The 27,941-nt window shown below is 49.6% G+C and overlaps 1 protein-coding gene across 5 annotated transcripts in view; it reads right to left on the minus strand.

The window, feature by feature from the left end:
• LOC135916807 (parathyroid hormone/parathyroid hormone-related peptide receptor-like) overlaps positions 1-27,941 on the minus strand; it is a 972,783-nt gene that overhangs the window by 238,985 nt on the left and 705,857 nt on the right. For all 5 annotated transcript variants that reach the window (XM_065450243.2, XM_065450244.2, XM_065450242.2 and 2 more), the window contains exons 7-8: positions 22,920-23,076; positions 22,709-22,769 (exon numbers count right to left, since the gene is read on the minus strand). In XM_065450243.2, coding sequence (XP_065306315.1) covers positions 22,709-22,769; positions 22,920-23,076 — 218 coding nt within the window. The remainder of the gene's footprint in view (positions 1-22,708; positions 22,770-22,919; positions 23,077-27,941) is intronic.

A 27,941-nucleotide genomic window follows, 5' to 3' on the forward strand; every position in this document is an offset into this window, starting at 1 on the left:
ACATTCGCAACGGCACACCCCACCCCACCGCATCACGCAACTGTACACTGGTCCATATGGAAGCAACTTCACTGTCAAAGGCAGAACCCCATTGCAAGTCTCGTCTCGGTCCACCATATGCGCCGTGGACCTCGCGGACTGCTGGCATTGAAAAGAGCACAAGCAACTGTGTCTCAGTGCCAAAATATGACAATCAAGTGTACAGTGCCTTGTATCTGCCTCTGAACGTCGCTATTAGAAGTGACAAATAAAACTTCAGCGTACTAGACGTTACAGCTTGAGTGATATTGTGAGCAAATATTTAGAACTCAGAAGCAATATTTTTTGTAACATGTTTGGGAAGTAACTAGCATATGTATTGCAGTCTTGACTGTTTCCCCGGATGAGCTGGTTTGAGTGCCAGGATAATGGCTCTGGCTTTTGGTTCATTGAAGGTGGCTAACAACAAGAGCTAAAAGCATTTCATGCTTAAAATGTCTGCAGCAGCGGCACTGTTCGGTTAGTCAAGGACCTCATTTCATGGCCCTCATTCTGACACCTTCGAACACTGTTTCTGCCTTTGTAACGCTTCCTAGAATTTATCCTTCAAATTCATATGTGAAAGAACCATGCACCAATTTTGGCGTATTTCACAAACTGTACGAGGAGAATTGCTGCTGATTTCATAAATACAACCTGTAAATCAATACAGCAGAATTGTTAGTTGAAATATTTAATCCAAATCAAGGAGCCATTCTCAAGACGATGTTCCCGCTGGCACTGATGCGTGTCATTCCTGGCGTTGGTGAAATCTTTATTCTACATTATAAAGCATGAAACATTCACACGTGCTCTTCTTTTCTTCTTTTTTGACCTTTGCTGTTTCAAGGAGCTTTGCCCTTTGAGTGGCAGCAGCCTGATTGACATACATCTTATTGACATAACTTCTGGTTCACGTATTTAACATTTTTGCACAGATTGGTCAAGGAGTAGCCAGATTTTGAGAAGTACATCTTTAGCAGAGTCTATAGATGCTGGCTTTTGGTGTGGAGAGACAAGCAGCTTCATAGCTTCCCTCCTGTCTCTTGTCATTGTGTCAGCAAACTGAAATGAAAACTTTCTAAACAGTATATATGTTAATGAGGAATCTTTGCAAGGCACATTGTGAAGCACATGCCGATGAATTGCTTCAACCTTTTACATTAAACAAGTTATGCCATGTGCTGTCGAGAGGCAAATAAAGCTGTTCGCTTAAAAAATTATTAATAATCTCCACAGCTCCAATCTCCAGTGATTGAGATATTGTTACCTAGTACCTTCAACAAAGATGTTATGGGAAACAGTGCAAGGAACTACCATACTTACACTAATTGCAGGTATTTGGCGGAGTTGTATGGGAGACAAGATAGCCAACCAATTTTCCTTTAATGCATGTGAGCTTTGTCATCTTCATGGTGTAATGTAATCTTTTCAGGTAGCGGATAAAGAATGTGTGGCAACATGAAATGGCCTTTGACGCCACAGGCGAGTAGTGGATGCCATACTTCAGTTCTAGTTAAAGTTACATCAGCACAGAGCATGTATGCTACGACCAAGTTGGGTCCATACTTTGGATTACCGTGTACAGTGTCACTCTCTTCTGCATTGCAGAAGATGGACGCCAGTGTTTCTTTTCTGTTGCCATTTCAATTTAGTATATTTTCATGTTTTCATGCTCTGCAAAATGCAGCCAGAGGTTGCACGGTCTTGAAATGAAGACTACTTTTTTGTTTTCAAGATAAAATTTTAGCTATAATAAACGGAATTTCCAAAAAACAAATTTAATGTTTGGCCTGCCTTCTTTTGGGTGATCAGACATGGGAGCCATTGAGGCATCATGGCTCATACGTGCTGCCTTTATGTTTGAGAGGTGTGTGCACAATGCTCCTTGCATGTTGAAAAAAAGGAGACCATCCATAATTGGTCTTGCTTTGCTTTCTTAGCCACAAGTGTTATCTGAAAATATAGGTGCTTTTTGTTACTCTTTCTGGCGGTGTGTTTTAGATACATAAAGATTATGATGGACGTGCATGTTCATTGTGATTGCAGGAACGAGAAACTTTACTGGAAGATCCTTTGCAAGAGATGCAAGTGCTTGCCCATTTCATGAAAAAAAAAGGTTTTGTTTTCATTGTATACAGTAATTTAAGGGTCAGGTGGACTTGATCACAAAAGCAAAGAGAGAAACTGGTTGACAGAGAAATCCAAAGCCTGCTGATCACATCGTAACTGTCTAGTGCATAGACGACACCTGCACGTTGGCCAACAACATGGGCAAGGAGAAGGGATGGAAAGATGAAAGAGATTGCCATGAAGCACATGTGGTGAAAAGGAGAATGAAGCAAAAATTGGTAGCATTCAGAAAAAGCTAGATATTCTTGATGAGAAAACTGAAACATTGGACAAATAATTAATAGCAACCTTTATCAAGTCTACCGCTGTATTCAGCATTACATCTTGAAGCTCATGCTTGACTTGATATAAATGATGCATGGTGTGAACGCGCCCAAGATGCTCATTGCGTTTCTTTCGGTGTGTTCACGACAGGCGTCATTTAAATCGAGTCAAGCATGGGCTTCAAGTTGAGATGCATTTATGAATACGGGGGTTCGTGTTACGGCACGGTGAGGCTCTCTGGAATGAAGACTTCATGAACTAGAGAATAGATGTGCCCGTGAGAACCTACTTTTACGTCTGATCGCAGACATCTGAATCACAGGAGCAGTCTGAAGCATATGGTAGGTTTGTGAAGACTTTCCGAGAAACCTGCATGGGTTTTCTCTGTAACAGTTTGCTACAATCGAGTGTATGACTCATCTTACATTTCCTGATCACCTTGCATATCTCCGCACAATTCTTTCGTCATTACTGTTCAGATTCATTACTGTTCAGTGGTTCAGTGGCCTGTATTGCCTTTTCAGTGGCACTGAAAAGGCAATACAGGCATGAATGTCAAAAGAGGCACTTGTAGGCAGGATAAATGCAAGATTACCTTGTTTACATGTCCATAGTTTGTGCTTACAAAGAAGGCAGAAGAAGGATGCCAGGAAAAAATAAGCATTTCGTCTGAGGTTCCTCTCATTATGAAGCTGTTTACAATGATGAGAGCTAAATACAAAAAGTGTGGTCCTGATGAATGGACACGTTCTCCCAGCTGCAATTCATAGTTTAAGATATTGAGGGACTTCAATCGCACGTCAAAGAAAGTCCATGATCAATAAACAGTGCAGGAAGCCAGTATAACAGTTTTCATTGACAGTGAGTTGGCCCTAGGATATGATCCAGTTTGCATCTTCAATAAAATGGCTATTGATTGGCTACTATTGATGTGTACAATAAGCGCAACATGCATGCAGTCCCATTCATGCCTTGGGCGTCACTTATACTATGTTAAAATTGTGGAAATACAACAGATTCATAAAACCAGCTCTCTTTATCACCTTATCTTAGGGAGGGACTTGTCGATGGTACAGTGCAGAGCACGAACATTTCCTTAGGAGAAGCCTTCCAGTTATTTATGAATTATATGGTAGAGGTTCATTACCTCTTGAAAACTGTTCTGCATAACACTCGTGCTTCTTCACACATCTATCATGATCCGTCAAATACGCAATAAGTTGGGTGCTGCAGATAAATGGTTCCTGCAGAGCCTAAAGCTACAGCATCAATAGGTAGCTAAATTTTCATTATTGATGTTTGGTCCAGTTCCCTGAAACATACACATAGAACTGAAACTGTTCAATCTGAGTACCAATATTAAATGTGTTATTTTGGGGCTTCAATGATTTGCTGAAGTTGATGGAAAGTGAAGGACTGTATAGAAAAAATGGCTGTAAGGTCAACTATCATCTTCTGCGCATAACCTTTCAGATACTGCACTAAATATAATCTAAAACACATGAAAAGTTTTTATAGAACAAAGTACAGCCACACTGGATCACCCTAGCATCATTATTATATGTCACTGGTGTGGCACTTCAACACAATGTGGGAACTACCATGGCTCGTACAATGCTCCGAAGGATACATTGCAATAGCGCCACTATGCTCAATGGCATTTGAACTGTTTCTTGCAATTTGCAACTTCTAGCCATGGACTTATTCATTTATGACTTGGATGGTCGTGAAGCCTAAGTGCTTTTCTACCTACCAATACTGCAAGCTTGTCTGCTGACACTAGCTGCACAAAAGAGCAACAGTAGCTTGTGCTCCAGCAGAACTTGAGGGCGTATTACAAGTTCTTGCCACACTATAGATGAGAAATATGAACATACTCCCAAGCTTCAATATCTTAGGTGGTGTAAAGCTGCAATACAGGTACTGCACTCCCTTGATTGCACTGCTTACAGCTGTCAAACTATACCTCTGGTGCTATGCACATTTTGGGAATGGCAAGAAGTTCCACTAGACAAGGTATCGACCACACAGACATTTAAAACATTGAGTTAAGGGTGTTTAAGACTGACTAAACACAATTTGCCACTTGGCTTGGATCTCGAGTCCTTTCCCCTCTAGTGTCATTGACTGAAGAGCCACAACAGGAGTAGAGTATCAATGCTTTGTTGTCTTGCCTGTTTACTAATAGCAAGAAACTACGCTCTAACACTGTAGCATAATCAAAGAACAAAAGATCAAGTTTATTGAGCAAGCTTGATCAACCAGCTCTCCAGTAGTCTGGGCCCCACGTCAGAGGTTATCGTCGTGTGGTGTCATGACTACAAAAGTGCATGAAGACTACTAGAGGCTGTAGTTTCAGTAGAAGGTAGGGGATAACCCCTAATTAAGGGTAAGCCTTTGCTTTTGACAATGATTGGCCAAATTTATTCACGATTTCACACTTCTCTGCCGGTGCAGAAATGCCATCGTCCTTCTAAGATTGACCACATTACAAAAACGTACGTACGTAAGTACAGTCCTATACACTGCGACTGGTCACGTCGCAATCCCGTGTTTCTCTAGTTTTAACGCCCGCGCAATACGTATATAGTACTCAACAAGCGGTTTGCTCTGGCGCAGTTTTAGAAGACGATCGTCGTCGTGCTCTTTGCGCACCACAAGCGCGTCACACACACGCAAACACACAACTCGATTGTGCAACACGCGCTGTTCCACCTTGCATCGCTTCGTTCGTGGTCGTGCTGTTTGCGCGAACAAACGCGTCACACACGCAACTTGATTGCTCTGCGCACACCAAACGCCAAAACGCGATGTTCCACGTTCGTTTGTGGTCGTGCTATTTTGCGCATACACATTCGTCACACAGGCAACTTAATTGCTTTTTTGCACACCCCAAGCGCGTCACACACACACACACACACACACACACACACACACACACACACACAGCTTCGATTGCCGTAAAACCTGCTGTTCCACCTTGTATCGCTTCGTTCGTGGTCGTGCTGCTTGCGTGCACGCGCAATGCACCTCCCACCCTGCTGCTCCGGCGAGTTGGCACAAACCCTGCGCTAGCGCATATATTTATGGGGACCACACGCGCGCGCATGAGGACTAGGGCGTTTCAGGAGCTAGGCGCGTTTTTTACACGACCACTAGGGACCTAGACTCCCCTAGGGCGAAAAGTTGCCTAGATATATAGTTCCCGTTGGTGCCGTGGGGACGGCGCTGCAGTCGACCGGCTGCACAGGCGAGCGAATGTAAATGCGCACCCCTGCAGGCCAACCGTAACAACGTGCGTCGGGGACCGTAGGCGGCGTTGGTTTCCGGAAAGCGTTCTCCCCTTGGTAGCACACACAAAGGGGCCTGTCATTACTGCGGGGCGCCTGCCAGACTGGCATCCCCACGAGACAACCATAGCAAATTAGGAATCCATGTTCCGTTTCGGTTGAGCACGGTTTTTCGATCATCCTTTTCGCCCTGGGTGGTACTCGCCAACGGTCATCCGTCTGTGGCCCAGACAACCAGACAGGCATCGGCACGCGGGCCGACGAGGGCGGAACGTACGGGCGGATTGACCATGTTTCGGCCCTTACTCGCCCAGCAAGTGAGCCAGCACAGCCGGGAACAAGAGCACACCGCATGGTTAGCTACAAAGAAGTGATCGATTACTATCGCCTGCGAATGGCCCGGTATTCACAAGCTCATCCCGGGCTAACCAAGAAACAGGCGGTAGCCTGGCGCCTCCTGCAAATAAACGTGTATCCTAACCCGCTGGCACGCAGCAGACTCTATCCAGGGCAATAGAATGATCAATGTAAATAATGTAAAGGTAGGGCGGATCTGCCATATATTCTATGGACATGCTTGAAGACGGCTCCTTTCGAAGGCCGCAAAATTCAAAACCGGCAGCAGTGAGAAAGCCTGCTGCTCAGCTCACACCAGCGAGACCATATCCGGTGCCCGAAACACTCTCCCCCTGCCTCTTGGCATGTATCTAGACCGCAGCTGTGGGAAGCTGCTTTGGCCAGCTCGGAACCTGGTGTACAGATACGGCTAACGATCTGGGCAGGGGAAGCCGCCGCCAGGTATGATCTGGAGGCCACGACCGGCCACCTGACGGCCACCCATGGAACGGTGGCATCTCAATCTTTGTTTCCATTTTTTGGCCTTCTCTGAATAAAGCTTGTTGCACCACCGCCGCCATATCCGGGCCGTCCAGCCAGCCGAGGCAGCCACTGATAACCGCGGAATATCGGTCGTCTGCTAGGTGTAGGGAGGCTGCGTCCGCCACCGTGACTGCTGGCATCAATAAAAGTTGACTATCTCTCTCTTTCTCTGTTTTCCTCTCATTCCTCGGTCCCTGAGGAATGAGAGAGAAACAGAGAGAAAATTCCATCCTCTTGCAATAAGAGAATGGAATAGCCTGGACCCCTTCATAACGACTAACACATCGTTGCCGAAATTTATAACCCTTGTAGAAGAGCTTTTGTGGAATAATTAGATTATGTTAGCCGGAAATAACACCACTCATGTCATTGTATAAAATGAAATCTGTATGAGCATTGTATTTGCCTATGTAATGTGACCCCCTTTTGCCAAATGAAATGTACCCTTCTTCTATTTCCTACCATATGTGTATACCTGCTTCTTGTCGATTGCAAATATTGTTGAAATCATGTAAACCTGTTTTTATCGCTATTTGTGAGTGTATAATATATGCCCAACCTGTAAAAATCTCGCTGGGATTGACAGTATCTGAAATAAATAAATAAATAAATGCAATAAATTTCGCTCAAATTGGTCCAGCGGTTATTTCACAATACTTTTTCTGCGTTTTACATATATCTGAAGAAGGAAATTATTGGCTTCGAGCTCGACCAGTGGAAAAGGTAGCGCCACCATCGGCATGATGTGGCATAAGGGATCACGTGGACACAGCGGTCGCGTCGGCTGCTTCGGAACCGCCGAAGCGAGCTGAAAACTAAAGTGTAAAGTCCCACCTACGCCGCGGTTCTGATTAAGTGGTGAGGCTTTACCGTCTTCGGTGCCTGCTTGACAACATTTGAAAGTACTATAATAGGTAGTGGCTTCCTTTGGAGGCGTGCAGCATGGTAGGCTATTGCTCGGTGCCGAAGTGCTGGACGCACGCAACGGAGCCCGGTGTCAGGCTTATACACAAGTAGCCGCAGGGCAAGGAGTGGCGTGAAGCTTGGCTGGCGAAACTTAGAACCGGCAGACAGCCGTCGGCTGCAACTCGGGTGTGCAGTAAGCACAGACGCCAGGAACATTTCTGCTACGGCGCCGGGACTGAGCGATGTTCGGTGAGTAGCAGAAAACACGCACTCAGACGCTCGCCCATGCCCGCTACCCGGCTAATGTCATGACGGTTTGGTCTATAAACTTCTTGATGCTAGATATTGGCGAGTTCACTGGAACGGAAAGGGAGCGGTAAGAGGCACATTAAAAACAAGCACAGCAGATGGTTATGTTTTTGTTATGAATTAATGCATTGGATTACGAAAACCAAGCAAAGGGAAATCACACGCTGCGAAGAACGATAAACATACAGTGCGACGCAACTTGAGAAATAATATTGAAATGTCTAAGAATTTAGAAGACAAAAGAAGATTGAATCGTCGCGACAGCACATCACAGTCGCCGTAGCTAGGCATTGAAGTCTCTATAACGGAATTATTTGTGAACAGTTCTGACAGCATCCACGCAACAATGGTTGCTAGTGTACTGTCAAATGCTAATATGCTGCGGCCTAAAGCGCATGGCATTGTGCGAAAACGTGCTCAGAGCGAAAGCAAAACATTGTGCGCGGACATGCATGCAGACGCGCAGTCGGTCGTTGCGAACCCGTGCTATCGCTAGATTGAGGTTCCATTCTGTTATGCCCCATTTGGTTATATAGACAGCCCACTATAAGAACATATTTCACATAGTTTACTCTCAGCGTTTGGCTACCTTTCACGCAAGAAGCCTGTTCGGGCGACTCCATATGGTGACCGCGCGCGGTGGCGTTCATGTACTGTACGCATTCGGTAAAGCGGTAGCGTCTGTAAACGATTCTGTGCTTTAAGTTCGCCCAAGATTATTATATCGACAGTCAAAAAGTTCCCTCGTTTTGAGAGTACCTGCATAAATGTCCAGGAGGGCTGCCGCGTGGTGTTTTTATTGAGCGCCGTAAGCAAGAGACGCTACCAGCGCGCGTAGCGAGCGGACGCATGGGACATCGGCTCCGGCGATTTTCGACCGTGGCGGCGGCCCAACGCGTTTGATCGCGACAATTTTGGACTTGACAGGACCAGCAAGTCAGCCGGCACGCAGGGAGACCACTCCCACTCCGGTGGGCCGATTTGTTGACCTTTTTAAGCATTTTTCCTCCCATCCGCCATAGCGCCGCGACGCAGCCTCAAGGCTGAACGCCGGCGTTCGGCGGCGGGGAGGCCGCTCCAAGCCAACATGGCAAGCGCAAACCAGCAACGCGGCTACGACCCGGAAGGCATGGCATGGACAACTGTGCCGCAGACCAGTCGGGACCAAGCCTGCAACGCTAATGTGATCCGGGCCTTTGAAACAAGAGCCCAGAAACTCCAAGCCTGCGCACAAGGGAAGGCCACGTCAGCTCACGGAGGCCACCATGCGCAACCCGACAAGGCACCCGATGAGCGCGCAGCCGGAGGCCCAAGGCAAGTCAAAGCTGCATGGAAACCCAAGTTTCTCTGCAGATTTAGACCAGACGATGTGGTGCTAATCATCAAACCATTAACGGCGACAAGCTTGAAGAACTTACAACACGGTGAGCTAGGCCTAGCCCTACGACAGCGAGTCGGGGAGGCCGAAGCGGACAACTTTTACTTCACAATATCCCCGGACCAAAACCTGATCATCGTGGGCACGTCGAGCAGCCACGCGGCAGACAAACTGGTCGGGGACTTTGCGATAAAAATCCAAGAAGGAGCAGACCTCCATTTGCACGGGTACGTAAAACAGAGCGAAGACAACGTGATTCACGGAGTCATCACAGTGGCCAATCTGGAAACCACCGAGTCCCTGCGAGGGAAGGTGAAAAGCTTTCACGGAGAAAGCACCATCCTGGAGATCCGAAAGTTCGGAACTTCTAACAAAGCCAGAATCACCTTCGAAGGCAAGTACAAGCCCAGAGCTGTACTGTACAACGCGCAAGTCATACCGGTAGCAAGGTACCGCCGCACCATACCAGCGTGTAACTTGTGCGGCACAGTGGGGCATAGGCCAGATACCTGCCCGACACCGAGACAAGAAAACTGCGGACTCTGCGGAACGCTAGCCCCGTTTGTGGAGGGAGTGCGGTCCCCTCACCTGTGCAACCCAAAATGTGCGGTGTGTGGCGGCGAACACGCCACGAACTCCAGAGACTGCACGGCGAAATTTCGCACGAACGCGCAGCAACAACCCAGCAATCAGGAGAAAAGGAGGAGGAAAAAGAAGAAAAAAAAACAAGAAGAAGAAGAAGGGAGGAAGCGGGAATCTCCCGCCCCCTCCACCTAGCAGGGAGTCGACTTCTGATCAACCCAAGCAAAAGAAGACCTGGGCCAGCATAGTCCAGAACGGGATGCGGCAGGTGAGTGGGACCGCCTCTCCTCCTCCTCCTCCCAAACCTTCCTCTCCACCCACACCCAACCCAGTAGAAACCGAGTTACGAAACCAGATAGCAGCCCTAAAAGCGCAGATCGCGGTGCTAACGAGCAAACTAGAAAGTGCGCTAGCTAAACCCCAGCCACCTCAGCAAGAGGAGGCGATGGAAAGCGACACAGAACCTAGTCTTGAAAATAAACTAGAAGCTATGATGAGAAGGGTCCAGGAATCCATTCCCACCATAGTCTCACAACAGATAGCGAAAGCGATGACGGTTCGCAAATACGCTAACACGAGGAGACTCCAGACTCCCCGAGCCTACAGGATGCGTAGGGTGATAAGCGAGGACGAGGAGGAAGACCACCAGGAGCAACTTCCCCTCCAGAATAACAACAATCTCCAGATACAACATGGCGAGACAAACTAAAAAGAGTCCCATAACATTAACGCAGTGGAATAGTCGAGGCTTGAAATCGAGGACTAAGAGAGCGGATCTTAGGATGCACCTGTCTACGTACGAGCATACTCCGGCAGTGGTGGCCGTACAGGAACCTGGCGGGAACGTGAGCCTCACAAACTACAAAACGTTCCAACTCGACCCCCTAACGTGCATCTTTGTGCACAAAAACTACACTGCAAATTTGGTAGATCTAGAATTACAAACCAGCTTTTCGCACGTGATGGTGACTCTTCTGCCACTGAAAAAGGAGGATTCGCCGCTACACATCCTGAACGTGTATTGCCCACCTAAAGCAAAAAACGTAACCTTCTCCACACTCCTGAGCAGAGCTATCAGGGTAGCAGGACGAGACCCGTTACTAGTAATGGGAGATTTCAACGCGCAGAGTCCCTCATGGGGCTATCATCGAGAAGACATACGAGGACGGAAGCTAGCGGAGGCGGCGTCCGCGTTAGGTCTAACCCTACACACTGACCCGGCGTGCCCCACGCGGATAGGGAACTCGGTGCAGAGGGACACGTGTCCCGACTTAACCTTCACGAAAAACGCGAGGCGAGTGGAGTGGACGAATACGGAGGAAACTCTCGGTAGTGACCACTGCCTGATCACCATAACGATCCGTACGAAACCCCTTACCAGGCCTACGGGGCACACTATGCTGCCGGACTGGACGAAATTTAGAAAGGAATACGAGGTAAGCTCCATCCAGGAGCAGGGATATCAAGCCTGGACAAAACAGCTGCTGATCAACCTGCGTTCGACGGAAACGCAGGTAAAGCTCTCAGAGGCGGTGACGGACGTGGACACCCACCTCCTCCACCTCTGGGCAGCCAGACGCAGCATGGTCAAAAGATGGCGTAGACAGAAGCATAACCGAAAGCTAAGAGCTCGGATCGCGGCAATCACTAAAGAAGCGGCGGAGTACGCGGCGCAACTCGCGGACGCGAACTGGGTAGATAGGTGCAACGCGGCCGCTGGGCAGATGTCTAGCAAGAACACATGGCGCCTCTTCCGGGCACTCATAGATCCCAACCAGACGCGCACCGAGACGCACAAGCACCTGCAGAGAGCGGTACATGCATTTCAAGGAAATACGGCCCAGCTTGCACTGAAGCTTCGGGACCAGTACCTGACCACAACCCAAGATCCAAGGGGAGACGCTTACAGATACAACGGAGCCCAAAATGCTGAGCTGGACGAACCTTTCAAAATATACGAACTCAAAGCCGCTCTAGCGAGGATGAAACGCGGGACCGCGCCAGGAAGGGACGGGATCTCGGTAAAACTCCTAGCCAATCTGCCGGACCGCGCATACGAATCCCTCCTAGAACACTTTAATTCGATTTGGGTGGGCGAAGCTCCATTTCCCACGGAGTGGAAGACGGCGCTGATAACTTTCATCCCCAAGGCGGGCAAGGCCATAGATACGGATAACCTAAGACCTATTTCTCTCACCTCGTGCGTGGGTAAACTGATGGAAGCTATGGTCAGAGACAGACTATCTGAGTACCTAGAAAACAAGCGAGTCTTCGCCGACTCGATGTACGGCTTCAGGCCAAATAAATCGGCTCAGGACATCCTGCTGCAACTCAGCAGGGAGGTACTAAACCCGATCGAACATCCGAACGGGGATAAGATAGTGCTGGCCCTAGATCTAAAGGGAGCCTTCGATAATGTGACACACGAGGCGATCCTCACACACCTATCAGAGACGGGATGCGGCAGGAACGCTTTCGAGTATATAAAACGCTTCCTCACGGACAGACAGGCCTACGTGAGGATCCAGAACGCGGAACACGGCCCCTTTCTATTAGGCACGAGAGGGACGCCACAGGGAGCGGTGCTATCCCCCTTGCTTTTCAACTTGGCAATGAAGAACCTGCCGGTCCACTTGGAGAAAGTCCCGGGTGTGCAACACGCGCTGTACGCGGACGACATCTCCATTTGGGCCACGCAGGGCTCTCTCGGTGAAATGGAGGCCAGCCTGCAGGAGGCGGCCACCGCGGCGAACGAGTACGCGAAAAGATGTGGCCTTCATTGCTCCCCTCAAAAATCCGAATTCGTGCACATTCGCCCCAACAAAAAATGCACAAACAAGATAGAATTGAGACTTGGATCGGAACCGATACCCGAAAGAAAAGAAATTAGAGTCCTAGGTCTTTTCATCCACCAGCGTCGGCTGGCGACGACCACGCTCGACAAACTAAAGAAGGTGGGAGATCAGGTGGGCCGAATGGTCCGCAGAGTCTCGAACAAGAAAGGGGGACTGCGAAGCAAAGACGCCTTGCGGCTGGCCAATGCCTTTGTAACAAGCAGAATCCTGTACTCGACCCCCTATCTCCGCCTCAACAAACACGACCAGAACATCATCGAGGTGATAATACGCAAAATGGCGAAGAAGGCCCTCGACCTCCCGATAACCACGTCTAACCTGAGACTCCAAGGTCTGGGTATGACGAACTCCTTCGATGAACTTAGAGAAGCCCACCTCACAGGTCAATACACGCGATTATCGCAGACGCCGTCAGGACGCCGCCTTTTGGCCCGTCTGCACATAGAACACACGACTCTAACCGAGGAGAGAGTAAGACTCTCTCAGGAATGGCGTTACGCCCTGCACGTAAGACCACTCCCAATTAAGATGTCCAGGGACGACCACGAGGGTAGACGCAGGGCCAGGGCAGAGGCCTTAGCTCACCACTACGGAAGGAAACCCGGGGTATACTACGTGGACGCATCCGGCCCGCACCATGGCGGGTGGTACACGGCGGCAGTGATCCACGAGTCCAAAACGGTGAACGGGCTCACCTTCAAAGCCCGAAGCGTCACTCAAGCAGAGGAAGTCGCCATCGCTTTAGCGGCAACACACTCCGATTCCAAGACAATCATAACCGACTCGCGAGGGGCGTGTCGGAACGTCCAACAGGGCTGGGTCCCGTACCTGGCCTACCGGCTACTGCAAAATAGCTCGTACGTAGGAGATCCATCCCACCGCTTCATAGTCTGGGCTCCGGCCCACTCGGGGCTAGGAGGAAACGAGGCAGCAGATGCAGCCGCCCGCGCGCTCTCTAACCGGGCAACCTCGTCCCCCGTCACCTCTGAAGAAGCAGCGGAAGCCACGCCGACCTACACTTACAAGGAAATAACACAATTATACAAAGATAGACATAAACTGTACCCCTACCCGTGTAAAGGATTAACGAGAGCGGAGGAACGCCTGTTCCTCCGCCTCGTCACGAACACCATGATGTGCCCGGCCTCGCTAAAGCACTTTGACCCTGCCTTCTCCGGGGAGTGCCCGCACTGTGGGGAGAGATCCCCGGACCTCTACCACATGGTGTGGGCGTGCCCCTCCAACCCTGCTTTTACTCCACACCCAAACCGCACCCGGGAGGACTGGGAGGCGACCCTACTCGCCTGTTGCGACCTGAAAGCCCAAAAGGCGATGGTCGAACGAGCTATGGCGGCAGCGGAAGCCACTGGGGTCCCGTACTAGGGACTCCACCTAGTGTTTGTGAGGGGAAAGGCACTAAGCCTGACTCCAGAGCACCCTCCATGTAACTCCCTCTTTTCAGAGGAAATAAACGTTTTCACCACCACCACCGTAAGCGAAACCTATCAGGAGCGCGCTGCGTGATGCCTCATACTACGCAAGTGAGGCGCTTCCGACAGATGGTGACTCCGTAGCTCCGCGCCACCAATAGTTGGCCCGGAGTTAAAGCTTAACGGGGAGAAACCGTGAGGGGAGCAAGAGAACAAGGAAAAAGCAAACAGGTAAACACAGTGACCTAACTAAAAAATTAAATGATGGGATTTTACGTGCCAAAACCACTTTCCGATTATAATCGGGAATTTGATCCCCTGGGGTTCTTGAACGGGCACGTAAATCTAAGCACACGGGTGTTATCGCATTTCGCCCCCATCGAAATGCGGCCGCCATGGCTGGGATTCGATCCCGTGACCTCCATGCTCAGCAGCCCAACACCATAGCCACTGAGCAACCACGACGGGTCGTGCCTTAGCTTGCAGGCATCAACGATGACATGTATGAATAACGTTGCTTTTATTTGTACTGTTTGTCATCTTTGACGCTCCAGAATAGCGCTTCGATTGTTTAGGCAATTCGGAGATGCAAACCTCCGCAATGACAACGGAATTGCCGAGGCATAAATGATCTTTTTAATGGCAGGTAGGTGATTACGCCATAATATTCTTTCGTTTCTTCAGTGGGCAGGACCTCAGCAGCTTAGAACACGCACATTGCAGCAAGCAATATGCACGAATAACGATGGTTCAATTAACAATGCCGGTAATTTTAAAGGAATCTGGCGGTCACATGCTGCTATCTTTGCGTAAAGTGGATGTCCTGTCAAGCGTTTGACACGGCCTGTAGTGGTCGAGCAGCGGGCATACAGCGCGCCTGCAGCGGTAGGTAACCGGTAGCGGCAGTTGTCGGAGTCTCACAGCAGTAGCAGATGCTCAAGTATTTCACCAAAGCTACGGTGGGACAAGGGTCGCTCAGAGATCTTCGCAAATCTCTATAGGGCCATTTGTAGATATGAACTCAGACTGCAAACGAAAATTGCAAGCATTATAAATAGAATATTTTTGTATTGACTTAGCGTGTGGAAGAGCAGCGCAGCCGAAATAGTGACAAGTTGTTGTCTGTGTTTCACCTGGTTCGACTGGACAACCGCTCGACATGCATCAACTAGCCCAGCAAAATACCTGGGCTCGTATTCGCTAACAGCTGTTATCCTAGAGTTGTTCGTAAGAACAAATGGCAGCCAACCACGATGCTCGACGTGCTATTAGCGAAGGCTAACAGAATATGACAAAGACCTCTTACAAATGACAATGTTTGTGAGTCTTACGGCCGCAGGTTTAAGGATATTTAGCTGTTTTTTCTTTACGGTGACACTGCCATATCATCTGCACTGCCTTGTCGGCGAATTTTGGATGAGGCCCACAGTGTTCAGATATATCTGTGCGACATCTGGGCATTTGGCGCATAGATTCCTTATTGACCGGTCATGTGACCTCAGTGTGTATAAAGAAGGCCTACTAGAGTAACTGTGTCGAGCCGAAAGTTCAGAAAAACAGCACTAAAGCGAAGACAGCGGATGCAGCCACCGAATTGGCACAAGTGACGACCCCACGAGTCAACACAGTCATCGTTCCGAGGGCAAAAAGCGATAAGTCACAGTAGCCTCACTGCATCAAAACGCGGCTAGGCAAATTACACGAGTAGAACGAGAAAAAAAATTAGGGGTTTTACGTGCCAAAATAGCTTTCTGATTTTGAGGCACGCCGTAGTGGAGGACTCCGGAAATTTCGACCACCTGGGGTTCTTTAACGTGCACCTGAATCTAAGCACACGGGTGTTTTGGCATTTCGCCCCCATCGAAATGTGGCCGGGATTCGATACCGCGACTTCGCGCTCAACAGCCCAACACCATAGCCACTGGGCAACCACGGCGGGCAAGTTGAACGAGAAAGGGCATACTTATTGAAAGCTCGTATTTAAAGAGTCATACTGAAAGCGTTTTGACCATCTTGTCACTGCAAACTATGTCAGAGGAATAGAAGCTTTTTGAGCGTGATAGGACCATTTGAACGTAATAGGACTTCGAACATTTGCAAGCGACAGCTACGTCCAGTGATAGGCCGTTTATGGGCACACAATTATTATGAAGAATTGCTGCCGCCGGAGCAGCTCGCTCAGAGCGTAAAGATGGAAGGAGAGATGGAGAATTCAATTGGAGAATGCAGAAGGAGCAAGAAAGCGGTGATTATTTTATTACGGCGTTAAAGCGCTTGACCACGAATCTGATCTTGGCCTTTTCCTATACGATGCGTTGAGAGACGAGGCAGTGGTAGGTGTAAGGAAATAGCAAATGTTGTTTGCGCAAGAAAACCTAACTTTCGAAAATGGGCATGAGATTGCATTGGACCAATAGAAATCTGCAAAACAAACACTGCTATAGGCAGGTAGCAAAGAAGCTTCGTTGGACATTCGGCCGGAGCAATCAAATTAAAACATTCGCAAGATTCCTGAAATTCTAGGAAAGATGCCATGCAGCGGCTGGAAGCACCATTGCTTCGAGAACATTACGTCGGGAAGGAAAATTATCAGTTTATCTCTGCACAGTGGCTCACATTGACGTCCCTGCATGCAACGGCGACCATGATATAGGCTATGGAAACGGCTCGCATGAGGCGTCGACAAGAGCCAGACAAACTAGGAAAATCTTACACAATTTCGAAAGTAGGTTCCCGGGACGCAGCTGTTCCGCCTACCGCGTCTTCTGAGAGGGACTTTCACATAACGGGTTGGGCATTACAGTTTGCCTCATTCCTGAGAACGATGGTGTCTTAACTGCACACGAAACGCGCGCGCTGACCTGGGCCATTTACCTAAACCTGTCCTGGTATATAAACAGAAGAAAGCCTTGCTTATACTACCTAAGGCACACAGTCTTCTGGTCGTGGCTACATTCTCTACCAGGGCTTTACACCAAGGAAAATATCGAGCGTGCGCTTGCGCGTGTGTACGCATAAAGGAGCTACCTGACGAATTCGTAAGATTATTTTTACACTCCTGATTTTCCCTTTCATACACATGCTCGAACCCAAGCGATGATCCTAACCAAAGTAAGAAATAAGTGTGGTAATCATGCAAGCAGCTTAGGCTTCTACACAATCAAAATTTCATATGACAATTGACCTGCGCCAAATCAGCACACAAACAGACCGAGCCCACCACTTAAGCGATCACGAAACTTGAGTCGCATATTATCCCTTTTAACCCCGTTTAGAGCGCAGCTCTTAGGCGCCCGTTCCTGCGGCAAGCGTCGGCATTTTCCCGCGGCCTTTTGAGGCCGGGCTGCGTGGAGCAGTTAAGCACTGTCAAAGCGACGAAATTCACCCGGCGGCGAACGCTGGACCCTCGACGTCCAAAAATTTGGCTCCCGCCGGGGACACGGTTCGATCGAAAAAACTCCGTCTGGTGAGAAATGCCGCCGGAAGTGGCGAGGCGCCTCACGCGCTCTCCAGGAGTCATGACGGTCGATCGCCCTGCGACTTCCGGCAGCTGGTTGGGAGCTGCCGAACGCTTTTGTGTGTTTTATTGTGACAGCAATTACATTAATACCTCAGGTGTATTGTCGGCGTCACCGTGAGTGTCCGCATGAGTTAAAGCGTGTGAGGGTGAGCCGGGGAACGCGGTTCCATCTCGCGAGCGCGAGCGAGGAACGCGGCCCGGAGAGAGAGGTTCTAGTTGGGGAGGAAAAGTTGGGGTAAAGTGCAGCGCAGTAACTGTCTCTCAGTTGAGGGCACCTCAACCGCGCTGCACAGAGAAGGGGGGGAGGAGGAATGAAAGTAGAGGAAGAGAAAGGGCACCAGAGGTAGCAGAACGCCCAGGAAAAGCGATCAAGGAGGTCGGCGAGGCCGACGGCCTCGGCGAAAGTCGGGAGCTCGCGGCTTACACATTGTGTTAGTCAGGCTTACACATTGTGTCACGAGTTCAAACCAACTAGCCCGTCAACGTGTTTTAATTAGGTTATCTACCACAGTGTCACGCGTGCACAGGTAAACATGAACACACATCACTCGATGACAGCGGAACCTGTCTGTGAAAGCGCTGGAGTTAGGAATCGCAGCAACAGCAGCCGGACAATTCACATCCGTGCATTTGTCGCTCCAACGTGTATACATCGAAAGCACAACGCATACAAAGCTACCGGCGCTACGCAAACAACGCGCCCGCGCTAAAGTGCGCGGGCGCGCATTTTAGTCACGTCACCCACCGCTTTCAAGACACACGAATGCTGGCAACGCGTTCCTACGGCGGCCGCCAAACGCGTCTTCTATGGCGTGGCCAACGCCGTAGTAGGCGACGCGGTTGTCTCCACTCTGTACGGAGCGTCGAGCGAGGAGGACATCGAGGCACCGTAGCAGCCACTGGAGAAGAACACCCCTCATCTCTTGCCTCACCTCCCTGCATCGCACGCTACAGGCACGGGCCACAGCACCTGCATTATGCATTCGGGCCGCCTACCCTTCCGCAATCCTGGCATCACGCCAAAATCTTATTCATACCGAAGCCCCACAAACCCCTTACACCTGCAAATCTTCACCCCATCTCCCTAACCTCATGCCTGGGCAAGCTTTTGGAGCATGTCGCACTCGCCCGACTCACACTATACATGGCGGAGCAAGACCTCTACCCGCACAGCATGGTGGGCTTCCATCCCCATCTGTCGGCACAGGACACCATGCTCCAGCTCACACAGGATATTTTAGACCCCCTCATACCGGGCCACACAAAGGCCGTCCTCGCCTTGGATCTCTCCAAGGCCTTTGATCGCCTAGACCATCGAGCGATAATGGCGGCGCTCTCCCCCTTGAATATAGGTGAACGTATGTACACCTATATTCAAGCATTCCTTACTAACCACACAGCCGAAATTCACTTCTGCCCCCACACATCCCGCCCATACACCCTTAGTGGGATTGGCACCCCCCACGGATCTGTCCTCTCACGTTTTCTCTTCAATGTCACTCTCATTCGCTTTGCCCGCAAACTACAAAACATCCCTCACCTTCGGCACACACTCTATGCTGATGATATCACTCTCTGGACCACCCATGGCAGTGATGGAGACATAGAGAATATTCTGCAGTCGGCAGCTACCCTCACCCAAACACATGCGCGGAGTATCGGTCTCTCATGCTCTCCGGAGAAGTCGGAGCTCCTCATACTCCGCCCCACAACCCGAAACTGCCCCACCACCTCTATAACCGTGACACTGGAAAACCGGTACATCCCTGAGGTACACACTCTCTGGGTTCTGGGCCTCCACATCCAAAATGACGGGAAAAACACTCTCACCATCCACAAACTCAAGCGGACGGTGGTGTCGATATCCCACCTAATCCGCCGAGTTTCTGCACACCACCGGGGTATGAAGGAGCATGACTTATGTCGTCTCATTCATGCCTTCGTCCTCAGCCGCTTTCTCTTCACGCTCCCCTACCTTAAACTCCAGGGCAGAGAAATCTCCCCTCTGGATGCCATGATACGAACAGCATTTAAAACAGCACTACACCTACCCCTAAATACCTCCACCGAAAAGCTCCTCCAGCTAGGCCTACATAACACGATAGGTGAGCTTATTGAGGCCCACAGACAGACACAATACATACGTCTCGCGAGAACCACCACCGGCAGACACATCCTACACACCCTTGGTATAAGGATACCAGCCACGGATCCCGCAGAGCTCCAGGTACCCCACCACATTCACCGCGAATTGCTTATTAAACCTCTCCCCTAAAAACATGCACTCCACCTACCATGAACCCCGCTGCGGAGCTCGCGCACGGGCGCTCCACGAACACTATGGCATGGAACCGAATGCTGTGTGGGTGGATGCCACATGCACAGATGAGGATGCGGTTGTTGCCATCACGAACCCCTCCCTACAACCGATTACCACCCTTCACATATCCCCAACTGTCACTTCAGAGGTGGCTGAAGAGGCTGTCATTGCCCTAGCTATTATGCGCACGGAGGCCCGGTATATATTATCGCACTCTAAAACTGCGATACTAAATTTTGCTCGCGGGAGAGTTCACGTCCCTGCATTTCGCATACTGAACTCTCTCACTGCACACCCGCCCCGCCACATGGAGCTCATATGGGTGCCTGCCCACTCTGGGAATCCTGGAAACGAGGCTGCCAACGCTTCAGCCCGAGATTTTCTCAACCGGGCACCGGCGGCCTCCGATTCAGGGTTCTCACGGGAGCGCATGCATTCATTCACTGAACTGACGCAAGCCTGCAAAACCTAGCGTCGGCTCTACCCCCCACCCCATCCCTCCCTCGACAATTATCACCAGACACTTTGGAGGCGGCTCCAAACACGCACCTTACCCTCCCCTTATATACGCTCGCGCTATCACCACGTCCACACCGACCCCTCCTGTACCCTCTGCCACCACCCCAAAGCCACTCTCGATCACATTCTTTTCCTCTGCCCGGCGGATCCTCCCCCGCGGGGCCTGGAGCACCTTAGTACTTGGGAGGCTTGGGAGACCCTACTGCGCTCCGAGGACCCGGCCAAGCAAGCCATCGCCACAGGCCGGGCTGCCAGCGTCATGAGCCTCCGGGACATGAACGTTTGAGTGCAGTGGGGCCATGTGGGGGCCCAAGGACCTGCGTGTCCGCAACTCCCCTGTGTGCAATAAAGTCACCACCACCACCTCGTCCGCGCACGCGAGATTGAACCACGTTCACTCACTAATGCTCACACGCATTCACTCATACTGAACCTCATGGCGACAGCAGTGATGCGCCTGGAGTGTCGATAGAATTGCTATCGCTATAATACTGAACACCGGTACATTCCTCGCTTTGCGTACCACATCTTTGATAACAGGAGCTACCCGGGGCCTCTGCGTCTGGCGTATGGGCTCCTGATCTCATGGGCGTCGGTAGCGACGAAATGGCAGACGCTGCAGCCCGTTCGCTTACTCTCCCGCCAAAACCTTGCCCCAACACCCAACCTCACCCAGGAGGACTGGGAGGCAGCCCTGCTCGGCTGCTCCGACCTGGCAAGCCAGAAGGCCTTGGCCCTGGTCAACCGAACCCGAGCCGCGGTGGTCGCCAATAGGCTCCTGTAATGAGGAGCCCACCTAGTTATTGTGAGATGGGGCCCCATGCAGGCCAACTCAGACTTGCTCTCTGTAATATATCTGTAATAACGTTTATAGACAGAAAGACAGGGCAGCCAGTTTCGACGAGCTCAGCTTCAGGAAGGCGAGTGGCAGTGTTTGGAGCGTGCACTACGAACGCGCGAAGGCGTTCTGCTTCACACTGGCGTGTCTCGTCGGACCGAAGCGAGATTCGTCTGTCGACGTCGTTGCCTTGCTTCGCCGCTCAGCGCAGCAGTTTTTACAGGTAGTGCCATCGCAAGCGAGGCAGTAGACTGCGTGTAAGCACTGCTGATGCATGTTGAAGCTGCACTCCGTATGCGACGAGGTGTCACAGGCTAATCGAACGCGAAATACAAACCATGTGCAGGAACTGCGTCGCCAGCACAGCAGATCTACACCACGCTACACCACGCTGAAGCGTCTGCTGCGTCGAGACAACGGAAGTTCTTACCATCCGCGCTCGTTATTCTAATGATGCAGTACTTCGCTTCATCTTTCCTAGATGACGGCGCCATCTCTGTTAAGGCAAAGCCCCTTAAACTTCGCAACGTAGCGACAATCTCCTCCTCCGCCTTCACTCCTCCTCGTTTCTCCTCTTTCACGCTCCCTCTTCGACGTTACGCCGCCTACAGCGCTCGAGCGAAATTGGCACTGAAATACGACTGTAAACAAACGAAGGACCCATGTGATGGTATTAGTCCAATAGCGATGCGACGTCGGCAACGGATAGAGCGCGCGAGGAGGAGGCGGCATTCTTCAAAACGTGTCGCTACTTTACGAAGTTTAAGGGGCTTTATATTAAGATACAACATACTTTAAAAGAGCGCGTGGACGCCATATCCATTAAAGAAAGTTGATGGTGAAGCCAAGCATAAAAGAATTTCGTGTTAAAAAGGACCAGAAAGCTCGCCTTCTTTTTTCTGCCTCTATGGGCACCATGCACTCTTCGGAACTGCACGTTCCAGGACTCAGTTTGAAGTAAAGCTACGTTTCAACCCGGAATGACCATATAGTTTCACACAATTGTATTAGGAAATATTGAGCACTAATTGGAAGGGGTCAGAGGTGCATAAAGTGCTTGCGTTCCTTTTCGTCTTGTATGTTAAAAAAGATCCTGTCACTACTACTGCTACTAAACGCAACATTGGTGGGAAGCACAGATATCGCAATGGCGTTTGCTGGCCTGCGCGTTTGATACAGATACAATACTGTAGCTTAACTAGTGCAACTGCTTTTTTTGTTGTTTCCTTACATAGGGCGCTTGGCTTCCGATTGTGGCACATGGTACTGCTATTTTTCATATCTGTGCTTCACTATATTTCTGCTTTTGCCAACATGACACCTATAGATGATATATACTGACTGTCTATACTGATTTACTAGTACGTTGTCAAGACTACAAGAAAAGCATGAAGGTTAAATCAAGTTAATGTAATGGTGTTTTCCGAAAGATCATCGAGCATGAAAAATATTCAGCGTATTACTTACAGGGTGTCATCCAGCGTCGCCCTAACAACAACCCAAGGAACAATGAATAGTACTGGAAGGCCTGAAATGTAAAAGTAGAAACACAGCACGAACATAAGAGATTAATGGTTGGATCGAATTCTCACGGTTTCGTAGCCAGCCCTAAACTCAATTTATGGTTGTTTAGGCAAAGCTTTCTAGACAGAAGTAAATTTCGAACTGCAGAACGTACCCCAACCTAGGGCGACGTATCGCAATATGCTGGAGCTGTCCGTGAAGAAGGCTAGAAAGACGAGGCTGTGGAGGTAGAGGCCCTCCATGAGAATCCAGCAGTAGTTGGCCATCAGCACGTAATGCCAGAAGCTGGTGAACACCTTGCAGTCGACGTTCTGCACATGAGTATGCACAGTCGCAGCTCTTCACACTTTGCAGACAGCGTTGTGCACAATATTTTGTCTACTGCAAAGACAAAACTTCCGTTCACCGCGTGAGAGGAAATACACGGTGCCGTGCTTCATACAGAAGTTTGATTTACTATACACCCATTTAGAATCAGTTTGGCACCTGGCAACTTAGCACCACGAAAAGCACTCACATAATTGCGTAGTCCTGAAATCCTTAACAAATACAAGAAGCCATTATTTACACTAACTACCCTTATTTATTATTATTTGTTCTCACTTTAGTTATATGGTCTAAGCTTTATTACCAAGAACTGTTTTAATTATGCTTACTGTATAGTAATGCGAACGTACCTTGGAAGTTTCCATTCAAGGGACAAGCAAACCGATTATTGAAACACAGGACAATGAATCTGAGGGCGGACGACGCAATCTTTCTAGTTGAGCCAAGGATGAGGGAGGGCGGGAGGAAAGTCATGAGGTTAGGGTGAGGAAGGGTCATATGAAAATTTTGCAGTGAGGTTGAGGGAGGGCAGGCAATTTTCCCAAGGTAAGGTGGTTGAGATGCTGATGCAAGGAAAGGGTGCACTTCTGACGACAAGTGACACAAGTGACGGCGCACTTCACGAGGTGCTGGAAGAGATTCCCGAATCGGTTTATATTCGAACATGCAAAACGCACCGATCGGGACGCGCCTGTTTTACGCGACAGCGTTAAGGAGCTCGTGTCGTAGAGGAGCTGGTGTCGGCGGCGTTGGCCATGCGCGAAAAATCCTGGAAGGCAATTCAGAAACCAAAACAACTTGCAAGATGGGCTGGGTGGGAATCGAACCAGGGTCTCTGGAGAGTAAGACGGAGACACTACCACTCTGCCATGAGTTCGATGATTCAAAGCGAGACGAAAGCGCGTCTAATGAATGCGGTGTTGCCTTAGAAACGAGCTGTAGAAAGTTATACTGCGGTGTATATTGGTAATTATGAGCTTGTAAATTACAGAAGTCGCCGTTAAACGAGTAGCGAAGTACGTTTCCGCTACATTTCTTCTGCGGTTGGCGCACACGCAGAGCCATCTTGCGGCAAACACAAAAGACCCCCTCCTCGCAACGTACGGCGCTGCCCCCTATAGGTGGCGCGCCACTCGCCCACTTCGAAAAAAGCAATTCAACGAAGAAGAAGACACATGTACTGTGCGTGGTAAATCTGCAGAAACAATAAAACACCTCATACTAAAATGTGATGGTATCCAGCCCGATGTCTATGCGGGCAGTCACGCTTACCGAGGCCCTAGGATTCAGAGATAACAATAGTCATGTAGATAAATGTGCCGTGGAAACGAGCAAGAGGCGATTGGAGGCTAAAAAACAGAGAAGTGACATAAAGTTAAAAGTGTAGAAAGACGTATTTAAAGAAAATGCCGAATTTGAATAACTTACAACGCAGTTAAACAAAAATAGAAAGCTGAGCATGGTGGCAACTGCCATCACCCCTATTCAAAGGCGACGCTCCTACCTTCCATCCGTCCATCCATCTCCCCTTCGTCTCGTCAAGAGCATGCCGAGCGAATGAGTGGGCGGTGCGAACGGGGTGCGATAACGCTATCGCGTTCCACTCTTGAAGACGAAGCTTAAGCCACCGTTTATAGATTTATAAACGGTGGCTTAAGCGTCTTCCAATTTTTTTTTATGCGAAGCATATTACTAGAGCTCAACCCAGCTCCTCAGGCGCGGCGGTGTCGCCTTCAATACCACGTGACACCGTGACGTCACGACAGAGGAGAAACGGGGCTCCAACTCGCGCCGTCGCTCGCGGCGTCGCGGCGGTATATAAGCAGCTGCGCTTGCCTCTGCTAGACACTCACGAGGTGAGATGCTTCCTGGAGACAGAGCTGCTCGTTGGAATGAGAAGCGAACGTTGCGGCGTGCTACAGAGACTGTTTCTAGGTGGCTTTGCTACGGCGCAGCGACTACGCGCCCCGCATCGGACGCGGTGAGCGTCGAGCAACGCAGCGTTCGGCGCGACAACGAAATGTGCGGCTGAGCAAGCGCCGCACGCCTGAGCCGACGCCGACGACACCGGCTTTTCTGCGACACGAGCTCGTTAGCGCTGTCGCGTTAAAATAAAGGCTAGTATGCTTCGCATCCTGGGCTTACCCTTAGCTAAGCCACAGCCAGTTTTTTTGCATGAATACGGGGACATCTGCAGCCACTCACGAAATCTATTTTTCATGTTCCACCGAATAACGTTTAACGTTTTCAAAGCAGCATATACCCGGAAAGCTGCCGGTTTCTCTTCCTTCCGATCTCTGTCAACTTAGAAGGGCGATGGTTTGGGCCAGTTGGTTTCCCAATTTTAGATTGTTCGGTACAGCGCCAAGCAGGGACAACAGACGCAAGCGCTTGCCCTCGTTTTTTTCTTGCGTCCTTTGTACCTGCTTCGCGCTGTACCACACAATCTAAAACTCTGTCAACTGTCCGCCCTATACCACTGCTTAACACGCGGCTGGCACCCTGCTGGTCAGCATTGTGGGGAGAGGAGATATGATTGGAAGCAAGAGAAAGTGCAGCTCTGTAGGAACAAAAAGAAAACAGATTTCGCGAAGATCCGCAGCTGTCCGCGTGCTTGCAGAAACAAGCGATCACCACTCGGATCGGTGGGCTCATATGTACGGCTATTATAAATGCCATATGGGAAGCTCCGACGACGCTTCGTGGTGTGAGCTGTGTCACTTGTCATCAGAGGTGGGGCGCGAGCTAGACAGCGAGGTCTCCTCCACCTCTGTTGCTCTCACTTCTTCGTGTGATAGTGAGCAACACATAATTGTTCATTCATATGCCATCTCAATACAAAGATTGAGAAAAAGCATTTTTTAACAAGATCCATGTTACTTCATACCTTTATAGCTAAAAAAAAAGACAAGCTTTCATTATATTAGGAGTAACCAGAAATACATGTGCTCCGTACATCATTAAAAACCTAAGACATGCATGCTAGGTGCTTTTGTGAGCGTAACGCCCCCTCTGCCCTTCTAAAAAAAAACAAGAGTGCCAAAGTTATCACTTTATCAAGGTGATCATTTTGCCCTTAAAGAAGGAAAACGTTTTACGGTTTACGTGGGCACGCGGCTATTTTGGTTGCAGGATTGCAGGCGAGCCAGTGAGCTGGCATCGCAAAGAAAACTAACGCATTCCGGTTTCACCTTTTTCACATTTGCCATAGCAGGCGGGATGGGGAAGAAAACCCATGGGTTAGTGAAAACCAGGAAGCCGAAAAGCAACCTCCAGGGTAGTACAGTGGTTATTGTGTTGCGCTGCTGAGGTTGAGTTGAGACCGTAACTGAGCGATGACGCATAGGAGGGCGAGGCATTCTCATTCTGTTATCGAATAATTGCGCTCAGATGCTAAACGCAGACGGCTGGCATACGCTATGACGAAGTCTTCGTCGCACTGCTGAGTGAAGAGAGCAGCGATCCCGTGAACACTTGGAGTTGCCCAAGTGCAGAGTACGTGTCGACTCGTCATGACACATGATAAAGGGACTGTAGCGCGCTAGTACGTGCCTCAATGGTCCGGTCACAAAAGGCGACGACGGCACGCCCAGCGCGCTGACGGTGTGCGAGCAGTGGAATCGGCGGACTGAAGCTTCCGATTAATTGAGCGGGCTCGGCTAAAATATAATTTGTGGACATCAGGCGCCAGCGTCTGCCTGGTCTTCCTTCATCCATAAATTAGTGACTCCGGACAGCGCGTCGTCCATCACAGCTCCGGGTACCTCAGCCGCTTCGCAAGCCCTACCGCCGCAAGGTGCTCGAGCCCCGCTGTCTTTGTAGTCAGCCATGGCCTCGGATTCTCCCGATCACGGTCAGCGCAACTACTCCGTGATCTCAGCTCTGGTCGTCGGACTCGGAACTTTGGTTCATCGAATCCTCGTTGCGTCACCATGGCCTCAGTTCGCACCATGTTCGACCACCTCGTTGGAGCGCTTCCACTGCCGGGATTGTTCGCGATGTTCTACGCTCCCCACCCGTCGACCGCCCCTATGACCTCCATAAGGCGACGCTCATCCAGCGCGCCATTGAAACGGAGCAGCATCAATTACGGCAACCTCTTACATTAGAAGACCTCGGAGACCGCAAACCTACCCACTTATTTATTGCTTTACTTTACCCTCACGGTTTGCACATTACAGAGGGGAAAGGCATATTATAGACCTAAATTGAAAAAAAAAAGAAACTGTTGATACAATAAGAATAGGCAGCAGGAAGAATCGACAAATTAATACAAACAATGTACAGTTGCAACTAAGAAAAAGCTAAGTAATTTCTAGATATAAATATAAAATGAAACAGGCTAAACAGAAGGCCAAATTGAGTACAAATAATTAAGCAATGTTAAGCAAGTTAAAAAAAGAACTCTTCAAGCGCGGCGTATCCGTAATAGTAGTAGCTGCTTCTGGCTGCTCATTCCATTCGGAGGTGGTTCGAGGTAAAAAGGCATGTGAATAGGTCACAGTTCTGCAACGAGGAACATCAGCGTTTTGGAGGTGGTCAATTCTAGCTGATATGAAAGGAGGGGTGGTAATGAACTGTTCACGAAGATGTATGTAGTGATAGTAAATTTTATGAAAAAGAGTGAGCCGGGCTATCTTACGCCGAATGACAAGTTCCGGGTGGTTAAGCAGTGACTTTATCTCGTTAACACTGGCTGCGCGGTCATAATTGGATAAGATGAAGCGAATGGAGTGATTCTGCACTCTTTCAAGTTCGTTTATCAGTCTAGTACCACTATCATCCCTGATAGATAATGCTTATTCAAGTGACAGACGGATGTAAGTGCTGTAAACAAGCTCTTTAATTG

The sequence above is a fragment of the Dermacentor albipictus genome, chromosome 1, assembly GCF_038994185.2.
Source record: "Dermacentor albipictus isolate Rhodes 1998 colony chromosome 1, USDA_Dalb.pri_finalv2, whole genome shotgun sequence".
Classification (NCBI taxonomy): domain Eukaryota; kingdom Metazoa; phylum Arthropoda; class Arachnida; order Ixodida; family Ixodidae; genus Dermacentor; species Dermacentor albipictus.